We start from the raw sequence: 20781 nt of genomic DNA on the forward strand, positions 1-20781 counted from the left end.
ATGAAATTATCTAAGCTTTTCCATATTTGTAAAATGAGAGTAACAGAACCTAGTGCACAAGACTATTGGGACGAGTCAATGAAATGGTCAGCACGTAGCACAGAGTCCTACAGCTACAGGGTAATGTTTAATCCTTCGCTGGGCACTTATCTAACAAAAATTTCTTAGCAACTGTCAATGACTTTTACCTGCGTTACCTTTCTCTTCCTTCATTCTGACTCTGAGGATTCCTTTCACACAACCTTCTAGGGTTCCTAAAATGCCAACAATTGAGCAGGGATTTTTACTGAAGTTACAACCACAAAATGAATTTGTTTGAAGAGTCATCACCTTAGACAGAAGGAAATTAATAGCTTTCCGTGGAAAACTGTTCATTTTGAAAATATAAATCTTACACAGCGAAAATCAAATCAAATCTAAATAAAATAAAAATCAATCATCACATAATGCCATTTGAAAAATATAATTATAAAAAGGAAACTTGGATTCTTTTCAAAAAGCTTCATTTTGGCTAGTGTCTTTTGTGACTACATAATCCCATTTTTTAAAGACCTGGGGGACTTTGCTATTACCTATAGATACACTTAAGAAATTATAAGGATGGGTAAGATACCACCATGACTGTAAAAGAGAGTATGGAAATACAAAATGTTAAGAGTAGAGAGAACATCACGTTTTGTATACCTAGCTGGAGAGAGGGGAAGAAATTAGTAAAGAGGCTGTTGGTGCTGCAGAAGCCAAGATTCTAAGACATCACAAACGAGCTGTGCACACATTCGTCCAGCCCGCCCACATTTCCAGAGTGAGTTCTTGGTCCCTGGCCCTGGGGAAGGCGTCAGGTGGGCAAATCCTACCAGCCCTCCAGACATTGCTTTTGCTCTTGGAGTATCCAAGGTCTACTGGGGAAGACAGACTCATAAACAATCATCCAGAGAACATGACGGACATTGTGCCGTAACATGAACAAATCACTATGGGAAGAGAAGGGATCAGATCACTGAAGGCTTGCTATCCATTAGCTTCTGCTGTGCAACAAACTGCTTTAAAACCTTGAGGTTTAAACACCAGCCATATATTCAGCTTGCTATTCTGTAGGTCAGCTGCACTGTTCTGGTCCCGGAAAATTCAGTTCATCCCAAGTGGGTTTTCTCATGTCTGTGGTCAGGTGATAGCAGCTCATGAAAATCTCATCTGCCTGACTGGGGACTGGCAGCCAAGGAAATAGGGGGACTAAGCCATGAGTCTCTCATCACCCAGCATAGGCTTCTTCACATGGTAGCAGTCACAGGGTCCCCCAAGGCAGCAAAGGTAGGCAACTTCCAGCACACATGCTCTTTTCAAGTCTCCACCTCAGTCATGTTTGCTAAAGTCCCATTAGCCAAAGCAAGGTGTAAGGCCAAGCCTAGAGTCAATGTGACAAGGGCTGTAAAGTCTCACACGAAAGGCACGTGCATAAAAGAACGGGAAGAATTTGGGGGCATTTGTATCATAATTTACACAGAAGTGACATTTGAGGGAAATCTAATAACAGTCTCTTAGGAATTTACCAGGACAGGAGCTATTCCCTGGAAGAAGAATCAAGACAGGAACCAATGTGGAAATGTAAAAATGCCTCTGACTCACCCAAGATAAAGCAATGAGAGGCTCTGGAGGCAAGGTTACATTTTATTATGTGATTTCCCCTTTTGTGCAAGTGGATTTGAATTATCCATAGCTGTAGTGGATCCCATTATACTATTTCCAGCATCTAGTCTTGCCTCTGGGACTCAGATACTAACCCCATAAGGTTGCTGGGGATGTTCATGTAATGCACCATGCAGTTAAAAACTCTGTTATGTTGGCCACCTTTACAAATAGACCTTAATGACAGAACATCCTGAAAATGAAATCCACAGTGACTTTATAAATCGTGTGAAGCAGAACTGTGCCTTCAAAGTCAGAAAAAAATGCTCCTGGCAGCTACGATGAGGTCCCCACTCAGGGAGAAAGGAAACAAGGCCTACCAGAGCAGAACTGAATCATAAATGGCGCGGCTTCTATGTCCCTCATTTTCCCTGCCTACTTGTTTCAGACCCAAGACCCAATTAAATAAGTCAATTTTTTGCTTGCTTGCTTCATTCATTCATTTATTCACTCGCTTACGCATCACATATTTACTGAGCACCTTCCACATGCCAATAGAAGCTGGGAACAAACAGAGATGAATAAGATGCCCCTGTCCCCAAGGACCTCAGCATTTGGTATATGAGGCAGGGGAAGAAATATAAACAGGTACATTTCAGCATGATGATAATAGAGAATGAATTTCAGGGTGCTAAGGGAGAGTGTGCGAAGAGAACCCAACTCAGACCTCGGTGTCAGGGATAGCTTCCTAGAGACCATGATGTGTTAGCTGAATCTTGAAGAATGTTTAGGAAATAGGAGGAAAGGAGAGAGCATTCCAGGCAGAGGAGACAACAGCTATTAGGATGCAGAGGCAAGGGAGGATGTGGTATATTCAGGAAAAACGGAAACAGCCCCCATACTTTCTGTGACACTCAGGAAGTACACACAGAAAGAGCAAAAGCAGGAGACAGCTAGGATGTCATCTGACGGGGGATGATGTGCCACCAATCACCTTCTCCCCATTATCTACAACATTATGTAAGGTACCAGCTGTTTACCCTTCCTGACTGACCCACTGAACACACCCCAGCATGAAGAAATTCAAGTCCCTGACTTGCCTCAAGCAGTGTCTGAACTTAATCATGAAATTGACTTTAGCCCCTATTTCCGGCATCAATGGACAGGTAGGGTGGTTTGGGGGCAGGCTGGCATTCCCTGAAGCCTCATCAAGACCCCACACAGACTCTTCCTGCAGGCAGACTTGATTTACTTATCACTTTCAGAATGAAAGAAGACAGGAGAGTCAAGAAGGGCACCAGTAAGCCCTCCAATTCAAACAGCTCTAACCCCAGGATGATGTCCTGACTGGCTGGCAGAACTCAAGTCCCCACCACAGCCCAGAGTTGGACATGAATAATAGTAATAATAACAATGCTCTCAATCTGTGGGCATTTTATAAGAGGCAAGCCCTCAGCTGAACTCTTCTTGGATATAATCTTATTTATTCCTCATATTAACTCTATGGAGATATTTATATCATTATGAGGAATGAGGTTTAGAGATAAGGTATAGTGACTTATGTAAGGTCACAGGAATCACAGAGACAGAATCTGTATCCTGTCCCATTCTCTGGGACCTTTCCTAAACCAAACTGCCTTATTTTACTCCCAAGTTTACCAGATACATTTATTCATTGAGGAATATGTTTGCATCCCGCCTGGTCTACATGAGCCTGTAGATGACGAATTAGACACAGTCTTGAGCTAAAGGGTTTCTGCTCTAGTAGGATATTCATCAATTCATCCTTCCATTCATTCAGCTAATGATTAAGCACCCACTGTGTGCTAGGAATTTTGTAGGTGCAGAAGCAGTAGAAGTAAAAAACAAAGTTCTCGCCCATTGTAATGGAACTTAACACGAATACTTAAGGAATTATCACTAGGATACACCGCAGCAGACGCAGAGCTCAAATGCAGGTTGCTTGACTCCCAGGTTAAGTAGCTATCAGTGAAACTTCTTGAAAGATCTTTTTCTAGTCACCGTCTCCACGTCTTTCCTCTCATCATCTCTGCCTCACTCCATCTGGGCTTCCATTCCACTGCTCCATTGAAACTACTCTTCTCAGGATGACTAGGCCTCAAGATCACCAAATTGGCCATTTTTCTGGCCTGGCCTTGCAACACCATTTGACATAGTTGATATTCTGTCTTTTTCAAAATACACTTCCCTTAATTTCCACGATGGCACATTCTCCAGGTGTTCCTCATATTGCACTGACCATCCCTTTTTAAATGTTGCTAACCTCTCCTCTCCTCTTGACCTCTGAATGTTTTCTCTCCCTAAGGCTTGGTATCCAGGCCCCTGTTCCTATCTATTCTCTCCCATCCCATGCCTTTAAATATCACTTACAATGCCATCCAAATTTGGATCTCTAGTCCTGAATTCTCTCTGGAACTCTAACCACTTACATCAAAATGTCCACCAAGACCAAACTTATCATCCAAAGTTGGACTCTTGATTTTAACCGCCAGTCCTACTACTTTCACAGTCACCAAACCTCATTCCTGTTTACGGACTCTGAAAGTCAGTAAACAGCATCTGTGAAAGCTACTGGGTAGCTTGGGCCCAAAGCACGTCACCCTTTATTCTTCTCTGTCCCTCACTCCCCACGTCCAACCCTGAGTCCTGCAGATGCACCATCAACACACCTTGCATCCCTCCACTTTTCTCCATCTTCGCCATTCCCAGTTATCTCTTCTCTTGACTACTGCAGAAGCCTTCCAAATGGTCCCCCAGCTTGCAGTCTTACCCTTCTCCGATCCATTCTCCACAAAGTAACCATAGTGAACTATTAAAATTGTAAACGGGATCATGTCACCCTACACTCCAAACTCTGCAATGGATCCACTGCACGTGGCATAAAATCCAAACTCCACCTGGCCCAAATCCCAACATAATTCGTGACCACTGCTCTACTTGCGTTTCCTTCCAGGCTTTCCTGTGATCCCCTACTCCAATCACCTGGTCCAAGGCCTTGACCGGCTGCTGCCTTTCCAGAGTGTTCTTCCTCCTGATCTTCACAGAGCCAGCTCCACCACGTTATTTACATCTAGTGCATATGTCACCTCTCCAGAAAGGTCTTCCATGAGTACCCACTCTAATCCATACGTTGCTCTGTTTTAATTCTCCATATGGTACATATTACCAATGAATTAGTGTGCTTTTAAAAAACATTTCTGTGTCCTATTTATTCTTGCTAGAATATAAGATCCGAGAGAGAGAGACCTTATTTGCCTTGTTTAGGATACAGAGGAGTAACTAATGAAGACTGAGTAATCAATCAATAAAGGTTGAAGAAGTGAATAGATGAATCCCCTATGACTCCCACAATAAGAAAAAACAATTGTGATATGTTAAGAAGTTGCTTTTAAAGGACTATTGCCTTTGTGACCCAGAAAGGAAGCCAGAGTGGCAGGGGCCAGCAGTATCCCCAAAACAATCAAGTATGAAAGCACAAGGCAATCTACTTATCACAATGGAAGAATTTTCAAAGACTTTTATTGAGAATATCAGAGATTTTTTCACACCAAACATACAGAACGTGTATTCAGGCAACTGGACCAGATAGATTATAGCTGGACTGGAGCACACCATTGAAGTCTCTCAGGTTTAAGCATTAATACTCGCAGTCCCTTGCGAGTGGGTGGTTCTGGTGGATGTTCCAGATGAAAGAACCATTTGGAAGGAAGAAAGCTATCCAGCTACCATTCTCTGAAAGAGCAGAGAATATTATCAGAATGCCCAGAAATATAGAATGTTCAGGAATGTGAATCATAACAGAGCCCATGATCAAAGTGAGAATGCAAACCGGCAAAATGGGCCAAAATAAGGCTCCCCACATAGATGCACTGGGAATGTGCCCCCCAGGTCCCCCAGCTGCTCTGTCCCCAGAGGCGGTCAACCTGTGCTTCACTACAACATCGGAAGAGTGAGCATTTAGGTCTGACCCGGGAGCCATCATTTTGCAGCAGTCCTCAGCAAGAATTCTTTAGGCACAGAAAGACTATTCAAAAAACAGACCAGAGTACCTGGGTTTTTATTGATGGAAGCACTCAAACAAACCAATTGTTTGCAACCAGAAGCTAAATGACTCAAACTCTTCCAAAAAGGTCATCGCTCACAGGGATCGACTGCAAAGCAAAGGTATAAGCTACCTTTTTAAGGGTCCAAATTTTCTGATATGTGAATAAATAATCTTAATTTATGCTCAACTCGACAACCTCTTGAAGATGGGGCCATGTATTTACCCACCTCTGTATCCCCCCCCCCAGTACTTAAATATCTAGTAGACAAATAACAAGGGTTTGCCTATTAAAGAAATCTCAGCTCCACCATCTCCTCTAGCTTGCTCATGCATCCTCTCTCTCCTCTCTTCCTCCCTCTCTCTCTCTCTCTCTCTCTCTCTCTCTCTCACACACACACACACACACACACACACACACACACACACACCTGGCTCTCTATTAGGACCTGCTGCTCAAGAGTCCATCTTAAACCTGTGAAGAAGCAGATCCTGATATTCCGTAATGACTTACCCTAACCCCAACCCAAAAGCTAACAGATGGCCTGGAGTGGAAACGTCCTGGATCAGCAACGGAGGAGAGGGTGCCAAAACACACCTGGCCCCTAGGATATTAGGTGAGAGGCTCTGCACTTAGGCTAACATAATTACTGTCATCACTGTCCTCTGTGGAAGGCAGCAGAAACTATCTAGTGCTTGATGATATTCCAAAGGCAACACCCTTCGGGCCCAAAAGACCTAAGTCAGTCATTTTCCCAGCCAACTGTGATCCCACTACTTTCTTCTTGTGTGCTTTTGGGCAAGGCATTTAACCTCTATGAGCCTCCCTTTGCTCATCACACAGGTGGCCAGAATGAGAGTGCCCCTGGAGTGGTCATAGGGATGAGATGAGATGAGTTACACGAAACCCCCAGCAGCAGACCGGGCCCACAGTGTGCACTCAACAAATAATATCGCAACAGCCAGTTACTGTGCTCTGCTACTTGGGAAGCATCTTCCTGCCTGATACCTGTCGCTCTCCTTCTAGGATGTGTGAGCTTGGCTGCAAATGTGTCTTTCGGCTGAAAGAAAAAGGCTCTGGGATTTTCATTCAATTTTGCTTGCATTTCCATCTGCTTCATGGCACAACAATGGTGATAATAAAGACACGATCCGTGGCTCTAAACTGCTAAGGATTCATATCACTAGGGCTTTGTTAAAGTCAGTGTTCTGAATATGTATGGAGAGCAGAGAGTGACTCACTAGCTACTACAGCTGGATAGGACAACCCATTGGGGCTATCCCACTGCCTCCGTACCACTTCTGTTCCAGCAATCTCCAGATCCTAACTTGGTTTCCCAAGGAAACTTCTACGTTATCACCAAGAAGGTTTCACAGAATGCTGGAGAATAAGAAGTCAAGGTCTGCCGGACCTTTGAGAATATGAGGTACCCAACCTTCTCAACTCAACCCACCATGATTAACTAAACACCTACCATGTGCTAAGTACTATGGCGGGGATGGGGACACAGTCTCCAACAGGACATCCTGCTATGCAGAGTATATGGATGATTGATCCCACAAATCATGTGTTCATTACAGTTAATTTCACAAACCATTCCTTACAAATTAAGGTGAGTGTTAGTAAGAAAAAAATGCAGTTAGTAAGAAAAAAAGACTGTTTAAGAGAATCTGGAGATTCTAGGAAACTTGCATGGGACAGTAACATCTAATCAAGGACCTGTCTGAAAAGTGGTAAAAATTAGCCAGCCAAAGAGGTAGAACAGTGTGGGGGGATGAGGCAGGGGGTACAATAAAAAGACCTGTGAAGGCCCTGAACATCAAAATGTCAAGGAATTGGAGGAAAAAAACAAAAAGGTTGCCAGAATATTCAGGACTTGGGGGAGATAGGTAGGTAGGCAGATAGATAGGGAGATAGACAGATGGGTATAAAAGTGAATTGAATCAAATCTTGGGCAAAAGTTGGCAGACTGCAGCAGGTCACATGTGGCCTGCCTGTTTTTGTATGGCAACCCCAGCTAAGAATGGTTTTTATATTTTTAAAAAGTTGAGCAAATAAGAAGGAAGAATATTTAATGAGATGTGAAAATTACATGAAATTCAAATTTCAGTACCCATAAGTAAAGTTTTATTAGCACACAGCCACTCCCATTCATCTACAAATTGTCTATGTTCAAACTACAGTGGCAGAGTAGTTACAACGGGGACCACATGGCACACAAGCCTGAAGTATGTATGGAAATATTTATCTAGCCTTTTACAGAAAAATGTTTACCAACCCCTAATCTAGTGAACTAAGGCAGAGGTCAAATTGTATAATCTTTTAGGTCACATTAAACATTCAGGACCTTATCTCAAGAGTAGGGGAACTCATTAACCCATTAAAGAAGCAGGAAAACACCATCATGGAGTAGTGCCCAAACCCGTCTGCACATTGGACTAGACTGGAGCTTCCAAAATAGGGGTGCATGAGTCCTACCCCCTGAGACTGTGCATTAGTTGGGCTTATGATGCCCTGGGTGTGCGCTGTGGAATTTTCTGAAGATTCCTAGGTGATTCTAAAGTGCAGGTAAGCTCGGGAACCACAAATAAAATCACATTTGCTTTTTCATTTTTTTTTTTTTTACTTTAAAGTTATTTCCCATTTATTTATTTTGAAAGACACAAAGAGAGAAGGAGAGGCAGATACGGAGAGAGAGTATCCCAAGCAGGCCCCACACTCAGCATGGAGCCCAATGTGGGGCTTGATCTCAAGGCTGTGAGATCATGACCCAAACAGAAATCAAGAGTCAGATGCTCAACCGACTGAGCCACCCAGACGCCCCTACATTTGCCTTTTTAAATTTTTTTAATGTTTACTTATTTTTGAGAGAGAGGGAGAGAAAGACAGAGCATGAGAAGGGAAGGAACAGAGAAAGAGGGAGATGCAGAATCTGAAGCAGCACAAGCTTGACATGGGGCGAGAACTCATGGACCATGAGATCATGACCTGAGCTGAAGTCGGACGCTCAACTGACTGAGCCACTCAGGTGCCCCCTGCATCCGCCTTTTTAAAAGATCATCCTAACTCGGGGGTTCTCCATCTGGCTACACATTAGAATCACCTGGGTGGTATCTTCAAACATACTGCTACCCAGGCCCACCCAGACCAATTAAATCAGGATCTCTCTCTCCAAGAATTGCTAGTTTTTTAATTGCCCAGGTGACTCTAATCTTTAGCTGGGGTTACACATGCTGCATTAACATGGGGCAGTAGATACAGGGAGCCCCCTGGGAGGCTACATTGAGTGGTCCATATGAAAGATGATAGAGGCTTGGGTTGAGTTCCTAGACATGGCAGTGGGGAGAAGGAAAGTGAAAGGATAATCATCAGGACTTGGTGATTGGATGGGGAGAGTGGGGGGCTGAATGGGAAGTTTCAAAGATGGTACCCAAATGTCTAGCAAAGCAAATGGGTACAGAATGATGTCACCAATTGGGATGGGAACACTGGAAGAAGAACAAGTTTGGGGGGTGAGAGCATTAGCTCTGTTCTGACATATTGAGAGGGAGGGGCCTATGATGGAGTTAGTCAGACTGAGGCTATAAGGGAGGCTGGAGTTAAATTATAAAGGGCCTTGACTGTTCTCCTCATGCAGCAAGAAATGGCTACAGTGATATAGGGGAACCCATGGGGTAGACACTGTTCCTCCCACACAGAAGGTGTGTGTTCCCTTAGCTTCCTCATCTACAGAATGGGATTAAAAATGCTCACACTCTCTCTTGTTCCTCTTCGGCCAGCAGAGACATTCAATGACAGACAGTAAATAAACACCCTTACGACACTCACTAAACACCTTTGCTATGAAGATTAAATGAGATATTATATGTCAAGTCTCTAGGAATTTATGTAGCACAAAAGGCTCTCAAAAATGGTAGTTGTTATTCCTACAGGGTTTCCAAAAAAGAATGGTACTGTGATACCCTCAATGATGTTTTACGATGTATACATGTGGACATCCATGGGAAGGACAAGCGAGTGAGGTAAGAAACTGGCACCTTCAGCAGTTGTGAGAGACAAAATAATGGTATCTGTTCACCCATTACTAAGAAGTCAGGATTCTAGCAACCCTGTGGAATCCACAGCCCTCCAGGGTCCAGGCTACCCTTCCAGCATGCTGTTCCTCCTTCCCCAGTGTGGCCCTCTGTCGACCAAGATGACAGCGAGACCTCCAGTCACCATACTTAAATTCCAGGAGACAAGATGGAAGCAAAGACAAACAAAAAGAGGAAGAAGGCCCACACCAAATGTCTTGAAAGAAGTTTCCAAGAAGCTGAAACACAATAGTTCTACTAACATCTCTAGAGTCAAAATTTGCTAACATGGCCACACCTAGCTGCAGGGGAGACGAGAAAATGTAGACTTTATCACGGGCAGCCATATTCCCAGGTGAAAACAGGAATTCCTGTAACTGAGGAGGAAGGGGGTGATGGGTGTCAAGAAAAGGCAACCAGCAGCATCTGCCACAAGCAGACTTGGGCTTTTCCTCACGTGGATGCCTTCTGGCTCCCTCTCTGTAAGTTCACTCACAGACTGATTCACTGCCTCCAGCCTCTTGGCATCTGCTGTTCCCCTTGCCTGGAAACTCTCCTGCCCTTCGATCACCAGTGTAATTCAACATTTCTCCTGAGACCTCGGTCAGGATTTAAGTCCATCGCGGCCATACCTAAACTTCTACTCTTTTCCTTAAATATATTTACATGGGGCGCCTGGGTGATTCAACTGGTTAAGCGTCCAACTTCGGCTCAGTTGGTGAGTTTGAGCCCCACATTGGGCTTTCTGCCGTCAGCCTGGAGCCCCCTTTGGAACCTCTATTCCCCTCTCTCTCTCTGCCCCTCCCCCACTTGTGTGTGCATGCGCATGCTCTCTCTCAATCAAAAATTAATGAACATTTTTTAAAAAGTAGTTTATGGGAATTGTCACTCACAAAAGAGAGGAAGACCTGCTTAATCTCCTCCCTCTCACCCTTTCGTAGCAAAGGAAGAAGAGGATTCTATCAACTCATAAAGTGTATCTACAAGCTGAAAATTAATTTAGAGATGAGCAAGGATGACTTCTTAAAAAAAAAAAAAAAAAAAAAAAAAAAAAAGGCAATCCAGAGAAGCCAGAACGCACCCTGTGCTGCTGATCATAGCAGAATTAAAGCCAAGAGCACAACTCACATCGTCAAAGTGAATGAGTCACAGTACCTGGCGAGGAAGCAAGACTCCAGCCAGACCCCAGTCAGAACTAAGGGTTATGGCTCCTGCAAATACAGATGAGTTCCTTTAACTGTTAACAGCCCAAAGATGACCCCTGCCCTCATACACGAAGCTAAAAAAAGGAATGGTCGCTGACAGCACTGGAACAGTAACTGCACTGGCTCAGATTAACCATCCATCTGATGTAAATCCAGATACACCTCACAGGATGTCGTCAAATAAATCCTTTTGCCCTTTTGATTATAAAACAAAAGGTACGTGCAGGAAATTACCTAGAACATACATGGATGCTTTTACAGTAATTTTACAAATGAACACTCATGTAATTACCACTACAGTCAAGACATAAAACATGATAGCACTTCACAAGCATGCCCAGAAGTAATCACTCTCCTAGTTCTCATGATATATAGTTCTTTCCTTTCCTTTATAAAATTTCCACTTACGTAGATTTCTAAGCAGGGTTGTTTGTTTCAAATTTTTATCACAATGGAATTGCATTATACGTGTTCTTTGGGACTCTGCGGCTTCTGCTCATCATTGTGTTTGTGACCCCAAAGTATTTATGGATGAAATGACATGACATTGAAAATTTGATTTAAAATACTGTGAAGATTGGAGGAGCTGCAAAGGATATGTTGAATAAATTGGCCATAAATTGATCACTGTTGAAGCCAGGCAATGGACACATTAGATTCTTCATACTATACCCTTCACTTTTAAATATGTTGCAAATTTTTATAACCAAATATTGTTTAAGTTACTTTGTGAGATTTGTTTTAACCAGTTTGTTCATTTTCATTACCATATGGTAACGGTTCTCTAAGGAGGGCCCCCAACTCAGGAGCCTCAGAATCATCTGGGAATTTGCTTGAAATGCAAATTATTTGGCTCCCCCCAGACTTACTGAATTAGAAACTCTTGGGGTAGGACCCAGCAGTCTGTGTTTCAATAAGCTCTCCAGGTAGTTCTGATACATGCTCAAGTTGGATAACCACTATTGAATAGTATTCTATTGTGTAAATGTAGCACAATTTATTTATCCATTCTATTATTGATACACATATATATTATTTCAAGTTTTAGGATTCCAAGTTTGTGGATATTACAAATATTCCTGTACAAGACTTTTGGTGACAAGAATCTCTTTGATACATACCTCATGGTAAAATAGCAAAATCATAGGGTGCGTGTGTGTTCAACCACACACAATAATGCCAAACTATGTTCGAAATGATTTACCAATTCACCATCCTACTAGTAATGTACGGAAGTGCCCTTTGTTCTACATCCTTGTCAATACTTAGTATTTTTCAGAGATTTTAATGGTTGCCCTTCTAGAGCATCAAACGCTTTTAAGCTTCCCAACTTGGGATAAAAAAATATATATTAGGGAACAGATATATTAGGAACTAGAACTCCAGACGTGAAATCATAGTTTTGCAAATATGTTAGTTGGTGGGTTTGCATGGAATGGGCCTGATGGAGAAACTGAAAAGATCAGTGGGACTATACTTTGCAAAGCAACATGGACTCTGGTACAAACTGTCATTGATAAGTGAGGCAGAAACAAAGCAGAGACCTTATGGATGTGCTAAACACTTTCCATTTTATTCCCAGTGAAATGAAAAGCCAATGAAAGGTTTTCAGAAGAGCAATTTACATAATTGTACTCTGTATTTGTATATATTTAAAATATCTCAGGCACACATCCACTTCTAGCTATGATGAAGCTACTTGATGCTTCAGACCAATGCTTCTGCTGAAACAACTAAAAAAGCTTGATAAAGCACAAAGACACACACACACACACACACACACACACACACACACACACACCCCTGCTTGTAGCCACCACAGAATTCTTGAGACAACCAGGAATTAAGGAAAACAAAATAATCCTGGAGAAAACAGAACCACAGAGCAGTGAGTCAAAATCCTGCAGGCACTCTTTCCCTTGAGACATTTGCCAAAACTAGGTGAGGGAAAGGGGCTGAGGATCAGGCAAAAAACCTCAGCAGAGCTGCTTGTGAAGAGGCAACAATGTCAGAAGACATATTGGTAATCTCTTGAGGACAGAAAGACAAAATTAAAGGCCTCAGAGGCCAACATCCCAGTAATAAGGAAGGGGCAGAAAACTAAGCCCAACACTTGGCTGGTATTCCCCTCAAGACATTGGTTGCATTCTGAAGTTGTATAGGGCAGGAGACTAGGAAGCCAAGGAAGAAGGCTCTCCTTTTCCCAAAAGGCTTTCAGTGGGAGTATTAGCAATCTACAGTGCTGAGGAGAGAATAGAGTACTGAACAAGCCAGGGGGAGAAGTCACTGGGAATACCCCCTGCTCTCAGCTGAAATCCCAAGAAGGCTACATCCCAGAAAGAGGCATCAGCCAGTGGCAGACAGAACTCTATCAACACTAAAACACCGTCTATAGTAACACAAACCCTAATTGGATTACAATAATCATTCCACCAATATGCCTGCCTACCAGCTATTTTCTCTGGAGGAAAATAACATCATCTACAACATCTATAATTCTTCATAAAAAATGTTGAGTGTATAATCAAATGTACTAGGCATGCCAAGACATAGACCCAAAATCCAGAGTTAAAAAACTGAAACAGATCACACACAAAGCAACCACAAGTGATTCAGATGCTGGAATTAGTATAAAAAGAGCATATGTATACTCAAGAATGTAATAACAAGAAGGAGAAATTACATGAAAAGGCAGAGAATTCAAATCAACAAAAAAGATCAAATACAGAAAAAAAAAAGAATCAAATGAAATTGCTAGGAGTGTGAAATTAATAACTGAATAAATAATGCTGGCCAACAGATTAGACATACCAGAAGAGATGATTAATAAATTGGAAGGCAGGTCAAAACTTTTGTAAAAATGAAGCCCAGAGGAAAATGGAAAATGGAAAATAGAGTGTAAGAGACATGTGTGATAAGAGTAAAAGTTCCAAATTATGTAAATTTGAGACACAGAAGAAGAGAGAAAGAATGAGACAGTAAAATTATTTAAAAAGATAATATCCAACTGATTGGAGATATCAATGCAGAAGTACAAAAATTATTAAGAACCTCACCCAGGGCTGACAGCAAATAAACAGCAAAAATTAATCAATAATGCCAGACCTGGGAACAGCACAGAAAAACTAATAAAAACTAAAGACAAAGAGAAAATCCTAAAACAGCCAGAAGAAAAAAAGACACATTATCTTCAAAGGAATAATAATAATGTTGGTTAATGGCTGATTTTTCAACAGAAATGATGGAAGCCTGAAGACAATGGAATGATGTTTTAAAGTGCTAAAAAAAAACCCCTCAAATATAGAATTACATACTCGGAGAAAATGGCATTCAAAAATGATGGCAAAATTAAGACATTTTCAAATAAGTAAAATCTGAGAGGACTTATTACCAGCAAACCGTCATTTAAAAAAATGCAAATGAGGGGTGCCTGGATGGCTCAGTCGGTTGGGCGACCGACTTCGGCTCAGGTCATGATCTCGCAGCTCCTGAGTTCGAGCCCCACGTTGGGTTCTGTGCTGACAGCTCGGAGCCTGGATCCTATTTCAGATTCTGTGTCTCCCTCTCTCTCTGCCCCTCCTCCGCTCGTATTCTGTCTCTGTCTCTCTCAAAAATAAACAAACATTAATTAATTAATTAATTTTAAAAATTCTAATGAAAGTTTAACTGGGCAGAAGAAAATGATCCCAGATAAAAACACGGTAATGTAGAGCAAAGCAAAGCTAAACATGTGGGTAAATAAGAGTGGCTATTAACTGTTTAAAATAACAAAAATAATAGATTAGATCTTTTAAATATGTAGATTAAAATGCATGACAACAATAACACAAAAGATGTAAGGGGATAAATAAAATACAATAAGGTACATTACTATACAGCATAATATTTATCCAAAAGAAATGTAAACATGTCCACAAAATGACATGCATATAAATAAATGTTTATGGTGGCACTATTAGTAATAACTAGAAACTAGAAACAATTCAAATGTCTATCCACAGGTGAATTGATAAGCAAGATAACTGGAATACTACTCACCAAATAAATAAAATACTGACAGACTAAAATCTATGGATGAATCACACATATACTGAGCAAAAGAAGCCAGAATTAAGAGTATATTCTCTATATAGGGGCTCCTGGGTGGCTCAGTCGGTTAAGCGTCTGACTTTAACTCAGGTCATGATCCCTCGCGGTTCATGAGTTCGAGCACCACGTCAGGCTCTGTGCTGACAGCTCAGAGCCTGGAGCCTGCTTCGGATTCTGCGTCTCCCTTTCTATCTGCCCCTCCCCTGCTTGCCTTCTGTCTCTGTCTCTATCTCTCAAAAATAAATAAACATTAAAAAAACTTTTTTTAAGAGTACATACTCTACTATTCCCTTTATATGAGGTTCTAACCAAGTAAAACTCATTCATGATGCTAAAAAGTCAGGACAACCGTCATCCTTGGGAGCAGCAGAAACTGGAAAGGGGCAGAAGGTTGTAATATTCAGTTTCTTGATCTAGTGGCAGACGACACTACGGTGTTCACTTTGTAGAAACTCAGCACGCTCTACGCTTAGGCTTATTCATTTCCCATGTGTATTTCCAAAAGACATTTAAAAATGTATTTCGGACATACGGAAAGTTATACAAAGAAAAACAAGACTGTATCAACCATTAGAATTAGAAACAAAACATTACCAGTATAGTTCCATGAGCTAGTCCCTCATGACACCTCCATCTACCCCACCAGAGATAACCACTCTCATGAATTTGGTGTTCTCCATTCCTCTGCACTATTTTTTCCTTTACGCCTTAGATAAGCTCACCTAAACAACATATAGAACTGTTTTGCATGTTTTTGAACTATATATAAAATATAATGTGATTTCTATTTTTAAAAGATCATTCTAGGGGTGCCTGGGTGGCTCAGTCGGTTAAGCGTCCGACTTCAGCCAGGTCACGATCTCGCGGTCCGTGAGTTCGAGCCCCGCGTCGGGCTCTGGGCTGATGGCTCGGAGCCTGGAGCCTGCTTCCGATTCTGTGTCTCCCTCTCTCTCTGCCCCTCCCCCGTTCACGCTCTGTCTCTCTCTGTCTCAAAAATAAATAAAAAACGTTAAAAACAATTTAAATAAAAGATCATTCTCATAGGGGTACAAGGGAACTTTCTGAAATTATAAAAATATTCTACATCCTGGCTGGAGTGTTGGCTACATGGGTACAGACATTTGTCAAAACTCATCAGACTATGCATTTATTATCTTTGCATTTCACTACATGTAAATGTTATCTCACTTAGAATCAATTTTTTTTTAAACAATTTTTTTTATAAAGAGATCATTCTAGCTTCTTTATGGGCAATGGACGCAGGGTGGACAGAAGTGAAGCTAGGAAGGCGAGTTAAAATATTCCAGTAGACCTGATAAGTGTCAAACTTACCTACCTGAGGAGGAAGGAAACAAAGACAGGTTGTGGGCACAGTTCTTTGAGCAGCTTAACTCCAGTTACTGGAGGGAGAAGTGAGGCCAAAAGAAAATAGAAGATCAAGCTTGGCCCATTGAGAGAAAACACTGAAGACAAGAGAGGAGGGATCAAGGAAGGAACAAAATCCTTGGGGTAAAAGGAGATGGGAAGATGTGAGGTGTAGGTGGTTCGGCCTTGGCCGGGACACAATATCATCTCATTTTTTAACTGGACCGAAATAAAAACAGGTACAGATATAACGTGAAAGACTGTTTGGTAGTGGAAGGATTACAGCGTTCCCATCCAATGACTGTTACTTTTTCAATGATCATGAATCATTCATTATCTGAAGAGGATGGGGAAGGGAATGCGGCCACCTAAGAAGAATGGCATGAAATTGCATTGGAAAAGGCTAGAAAAGCATCCAGGTGAGGTGGGGTGTGGCTAAGAAAAATCAAAGGCTCCATTTTGGATAAGTGAAATGCTCAATAGATAGCCAAACTCTTGTAATACAGTAAGAGCACAAAAGCAAGATTATTATTCATCTTTAATTATGCTGCACAAACAAAGCACACTGTAACCTAACCTTGAACTCAAGATGGAATGAATAAATGAAGACTAAAATTTTTCATATTTTCTTAGCACGTTTTTGTATCATTGGTCATATTCTACAATGGAACTGAAGAAAACAACCTCTTTAGAAAGAATTCACCTTAGGGGCACCTGTGTGGCTCAGTTGGTTAAGCATCCGACACTTTACTTGGGCTCGGGTCATGATCTCACTGTTGTGGGATCGAGCCCCAAGCCAGGCTCTGTGCTGATAGCGTGGAGCCTGCTTAGGATTCTCTCTCTCTCTCTCTCTCTCTCTCTCTCTCTCTGTCCCTCCTCCACCCCTGCACTAGCTCTCTGCCTCTCTCAAAATAAATAAACTTTACAAAAGAAAAAAAGAAATAATTCACCTTAGACATCAAACACATTTTCTTTTTTCTCATTTTTTTTAATTTATTTTTTATTTCTTTTTTTTATTTTTTCTCATTTTTATTTCTGTGTGTTCTTGGAAGAAAAGCAATCTGTGTCTTCTTCCAGTATTAAGTTTTTCATTTATCTAAAAAAATGATATGTTCCTCCTCTAAAATAATTTTTAAGCAGAATTCACCAATGGGACACTTCTTAATAGGAGGAAATAAGGAGACAGAATCTATATCCCTATGTAATATCACAATTTGTGACAACTGTAAGGATATACGTGACAAAGAAATTAGAAGCTCTTGCCAAGAAGGGTTAGCCTCTCTGTATCTGAGACATGCCTGCTGCTTGCTGGTAAGTCACATGTGCACACTGAGTGAAGAAAGCCTTTGGCTCATATATAGGAACCTCAGGGTCGTCCCAAGCCAAACCTGAACGTGCCCAGCAGAACAGAAGCACTGGCTGTGTTAGGACACGAGTTAGTATCAATTATGAAATGAAAAAATTATAAATGTACTTCTTGCACCATAAATTAATATTTGTTGCATTACACTAAATTCCATTTAAAAGGACTGCATTCATGCAAGAAGCTCAGACAGGCTTAGCGGTCCAATTTTTATGCTTACAATTCATGTATATACTTACTATGTATATTGAGTGCACTCTCCTAGTTCCTGTTGCCACAGCCAGACTGTGAGTGCATATGTTTTTGTCATTCTTAACTACAGTAATTCAGAACTTCAGCTGTCAAGTTTAGAGCTAATATTCTTATATATGCTGTTCACGCACTACTCTAAAAACTAATTCCTTGTTTGCTGTCGGAGGCTCCTACCTAGCATGATATAGAAAATGGCAGGATCAATTTTTTAAAAATAACCTAGATCTTTAAACGCAGATACAATATATTTTTTTTTCTTGAAAATACCCCTTTCCTATCACCCCCTTTCTTCAGTAATTCTAAACCCTGGTCAAGCAGTAAAATAGGAGAACATGTTAAACATCAACAAACCACAAATAGCAGTGTTTACAGGGAGGAAAAGGAAGAAAATCTCAGTTTCGTGCTACACCATCCTTTGAGGCACTGTCATTTTAAATGTGGAGCCACCAATTATTTCTTCTGTGCTGAAAGGTTTACACATTTAAAGGTTCTGTAGGTCCACAAAGAAAATAAGCAATCATTTCTCTGTATCATTAAACACAACAGGATGCCAGTCCTGTGCTAGTTTTAAAACATCAGAATTATGTGGGTGAATATTAAGGTTTAATATTTCAGTTTCAAGAGAAACACAGTGTTATTGTGTGGCCAAAGAGCACTGGGACCATACTTCAAGCTGTCAGTTGCACTGTATTTCTAGGACCAAAGATGCTCCACTGCAGAATTCTGTAATCCTAGAGTCTGAAGAAACCCTGGGGTCTCCTAGCCCTATCCGACACCCAGGACAGGAATTTTTCCCCCAGCATCTCTGACAGATGGTCAGCCTCTGTTTCAATTACTCCACTGGGGAGTTCTCAAGAGAAGATTCCCAAGAGATATGATGAAGGGCTAGAACCAACCATTCAGATACGGAGTTAGGCTCCAGTCAGCACGCCTGCGGGGTACAGACAGCGATGCCAAACACTAAAATCAGACTTCGAAAAGCATGAGATTCAGAATCAGCAATCATAGGAATGCAACGTTCCGACATGTAGAACCCCCAATTCTGGAACCATCCTCAGTTCCTTCACTGGCCCTGGGGAGCAGCTCCCAAAATCAGGAAACAAGGAGGCTTTTCAACGACTGATTTCTTAAAGTAAGAAATGACACTTCCAGGCTCACAACAAGGGTTTGTCAAGTTCAGAGAGGATCAAATCCCTTCCGTCTGAAAACCAAGCCAAGGGACCCCCTGGTGGAACTGCTAATGCTTAAAATACTTTAACTTTGGTCTTAAAATCCTCACTACAGTAAACTAGAACATTTTGGACTCTTCTTTTAAAGGTGTATATAGGCTGTGCTGTAACTGAAGTTGCTCGGTTGGTGTGTGGGGGTTGATATTTTAGGCGCAGCCCTTTATCCCTCTGAGGGGTCTGGCTTATCCTCCTAAGAAAGGCAAGCGCCGGGGGAAGGGGGGGAGCAGCCCGCACATCCCCAGGCGGACCCCGGGACCGGGCGGCCCGGCCCTTACCTTACCTGTCGATGCTGATCACGCACAGGGTCATGATCGAGGCCGTGCAGCACATGACGTCCATGGCGATGAAGACGTTGCAGAAGAAGTGGCCAAAGATCCACTTGCCCCCGATGAGGTCGGTGACGCTGACGAAGGGCATGACCGCCACGGCCACCGAGAGGTCGGCCAGCGCCAGGGACACGATCAGGTAGTTGGAGGGCTGGCGGAGCTTCTTGACGAAGCACACCGAGATCACCACCAGGCAGTTGCCGGCGATCGTCAGCAGCGTGATGAGCGTCAGGATGGAACCGATCACAACTTTCTCGGCTCTGCCGTAGTTGATCTGCTCCCAGCAGCCGGAGGCATTGTCCGGCGGCGCGTCCCAGGTGGGCACCGGGCTGGCGGTCACCTCTGGGACCCCGCGCAGCAGGTGAGGCGCCCAGGAGCCCGCGACCGGGCCGGCGCCGTCGGGGCTCAGGTCCGGCAGCCCGCGCCCCACCTCCGGCAGGAGCAAAGAGCGGAGGTGCCCGTAGAGGTCCGGGCGGCCGCTGCTGTTAACGTCCATCATCGTGCCGCTGTGCGCTGCTGCCCATGGAGCCGGCGCCCCCGCCACGCGCTCCGGCCACCGGCCCGGGGGCTTCACCTCGCCGGTTCCGCTCCGCCCGGCGCAGCCATGGGGCCGGCGCCGGCCGCTGGGGGGCGCCTCGGCTCGGCCTCGCGACCCGGCACGTCCCGGGCCCCCAGCCGCTGCGGACCACGCGGGAGCGCGGCCGCGCCGAGTCTCCCTGCGGGAGGCGCCTCCGGCACCGACGGACGCCCGGGACGCGCGGCTCGCGGGCCGGTGGGCACGGCTCGGCTGGCCGCCCCGCAGCCCGCAGCCCGCAGCAGCCGCTCGCCTCGGCCGAGCGCGCCCGGGAGGCAGCGGCAGAAGTTGCGGAGTGCGCCCCGCCCCTCGCGCCCGCCGCCGCCGCCGCTCCCCTGCGGCAGCCGCGCCGCGTCCCCGCCGCTGCCGCCGCCGCCGCCGCCGCTGCCCGCGCCACTCGGGCTCCCGGGACGGGTTTCCCCGGCTGTGTCGGGCCGCCGCCTCTCCCGCGCCTCCCAGCTGGGCGGGGGGCGGTGCTCCACGCGCCTCCCGGGATCCCGAGCCGGTTCGCTCGCTCGCAGATCCTGCCGTGCGGCTGGAGGCGCAGACCCCCTCCGACAGACCCGAGCCTCCTCACTGTATGAACGACACTCGGATGGGGGAGGACTCGGGGGCCAG

General features: G+C 43.7%; 1 protein-coding gene across 5 annotated transcripts in view; it reads right to left on the reverse strand.

Annotated features, from left to right (window-relative positions):
- Positions 1-20163, reverse strand: part of HTR7 (5-hydroxytryptamine receptor 7) — an 87001-nt gene extending 66838 nt beyond the window's left edge. For all 5 annotated transcript variants that reach the window (XR_007145175.1, XM_047824335.1, XM_047824337.1 and 2 more), the window contains exon 1: positions 19544-20163. Coding sequence is in view for 4 of the 5 variants with exons in the window: in XM_047824335.1 (XP_047680291.1) it covers positions 19544-20088 (545 nt within the window). In the remaining variant the exon portion in view is untranslated. The remainder of the gene's footprint in view (positions 1-19543) is intronic.
- Positions 20164-20781: the final 618 nt, after the last annotated feature.

This window comes from Prionailurus viverrinus, chromosome D2, assembly GCF_022837055.1.
Source record: "Prionailurus viverrinus isolate Anna chromosome D2, UM_Priviv_1.0, whole genome shotgun sequence".
Classification (NCBI taxonomy): domain Eukaryota; kingdom Metazoa; phylum Chordata; class Mammalia; order Carnivora; family Felidae; genus Prionailurus; species Prionailurus viverrinus.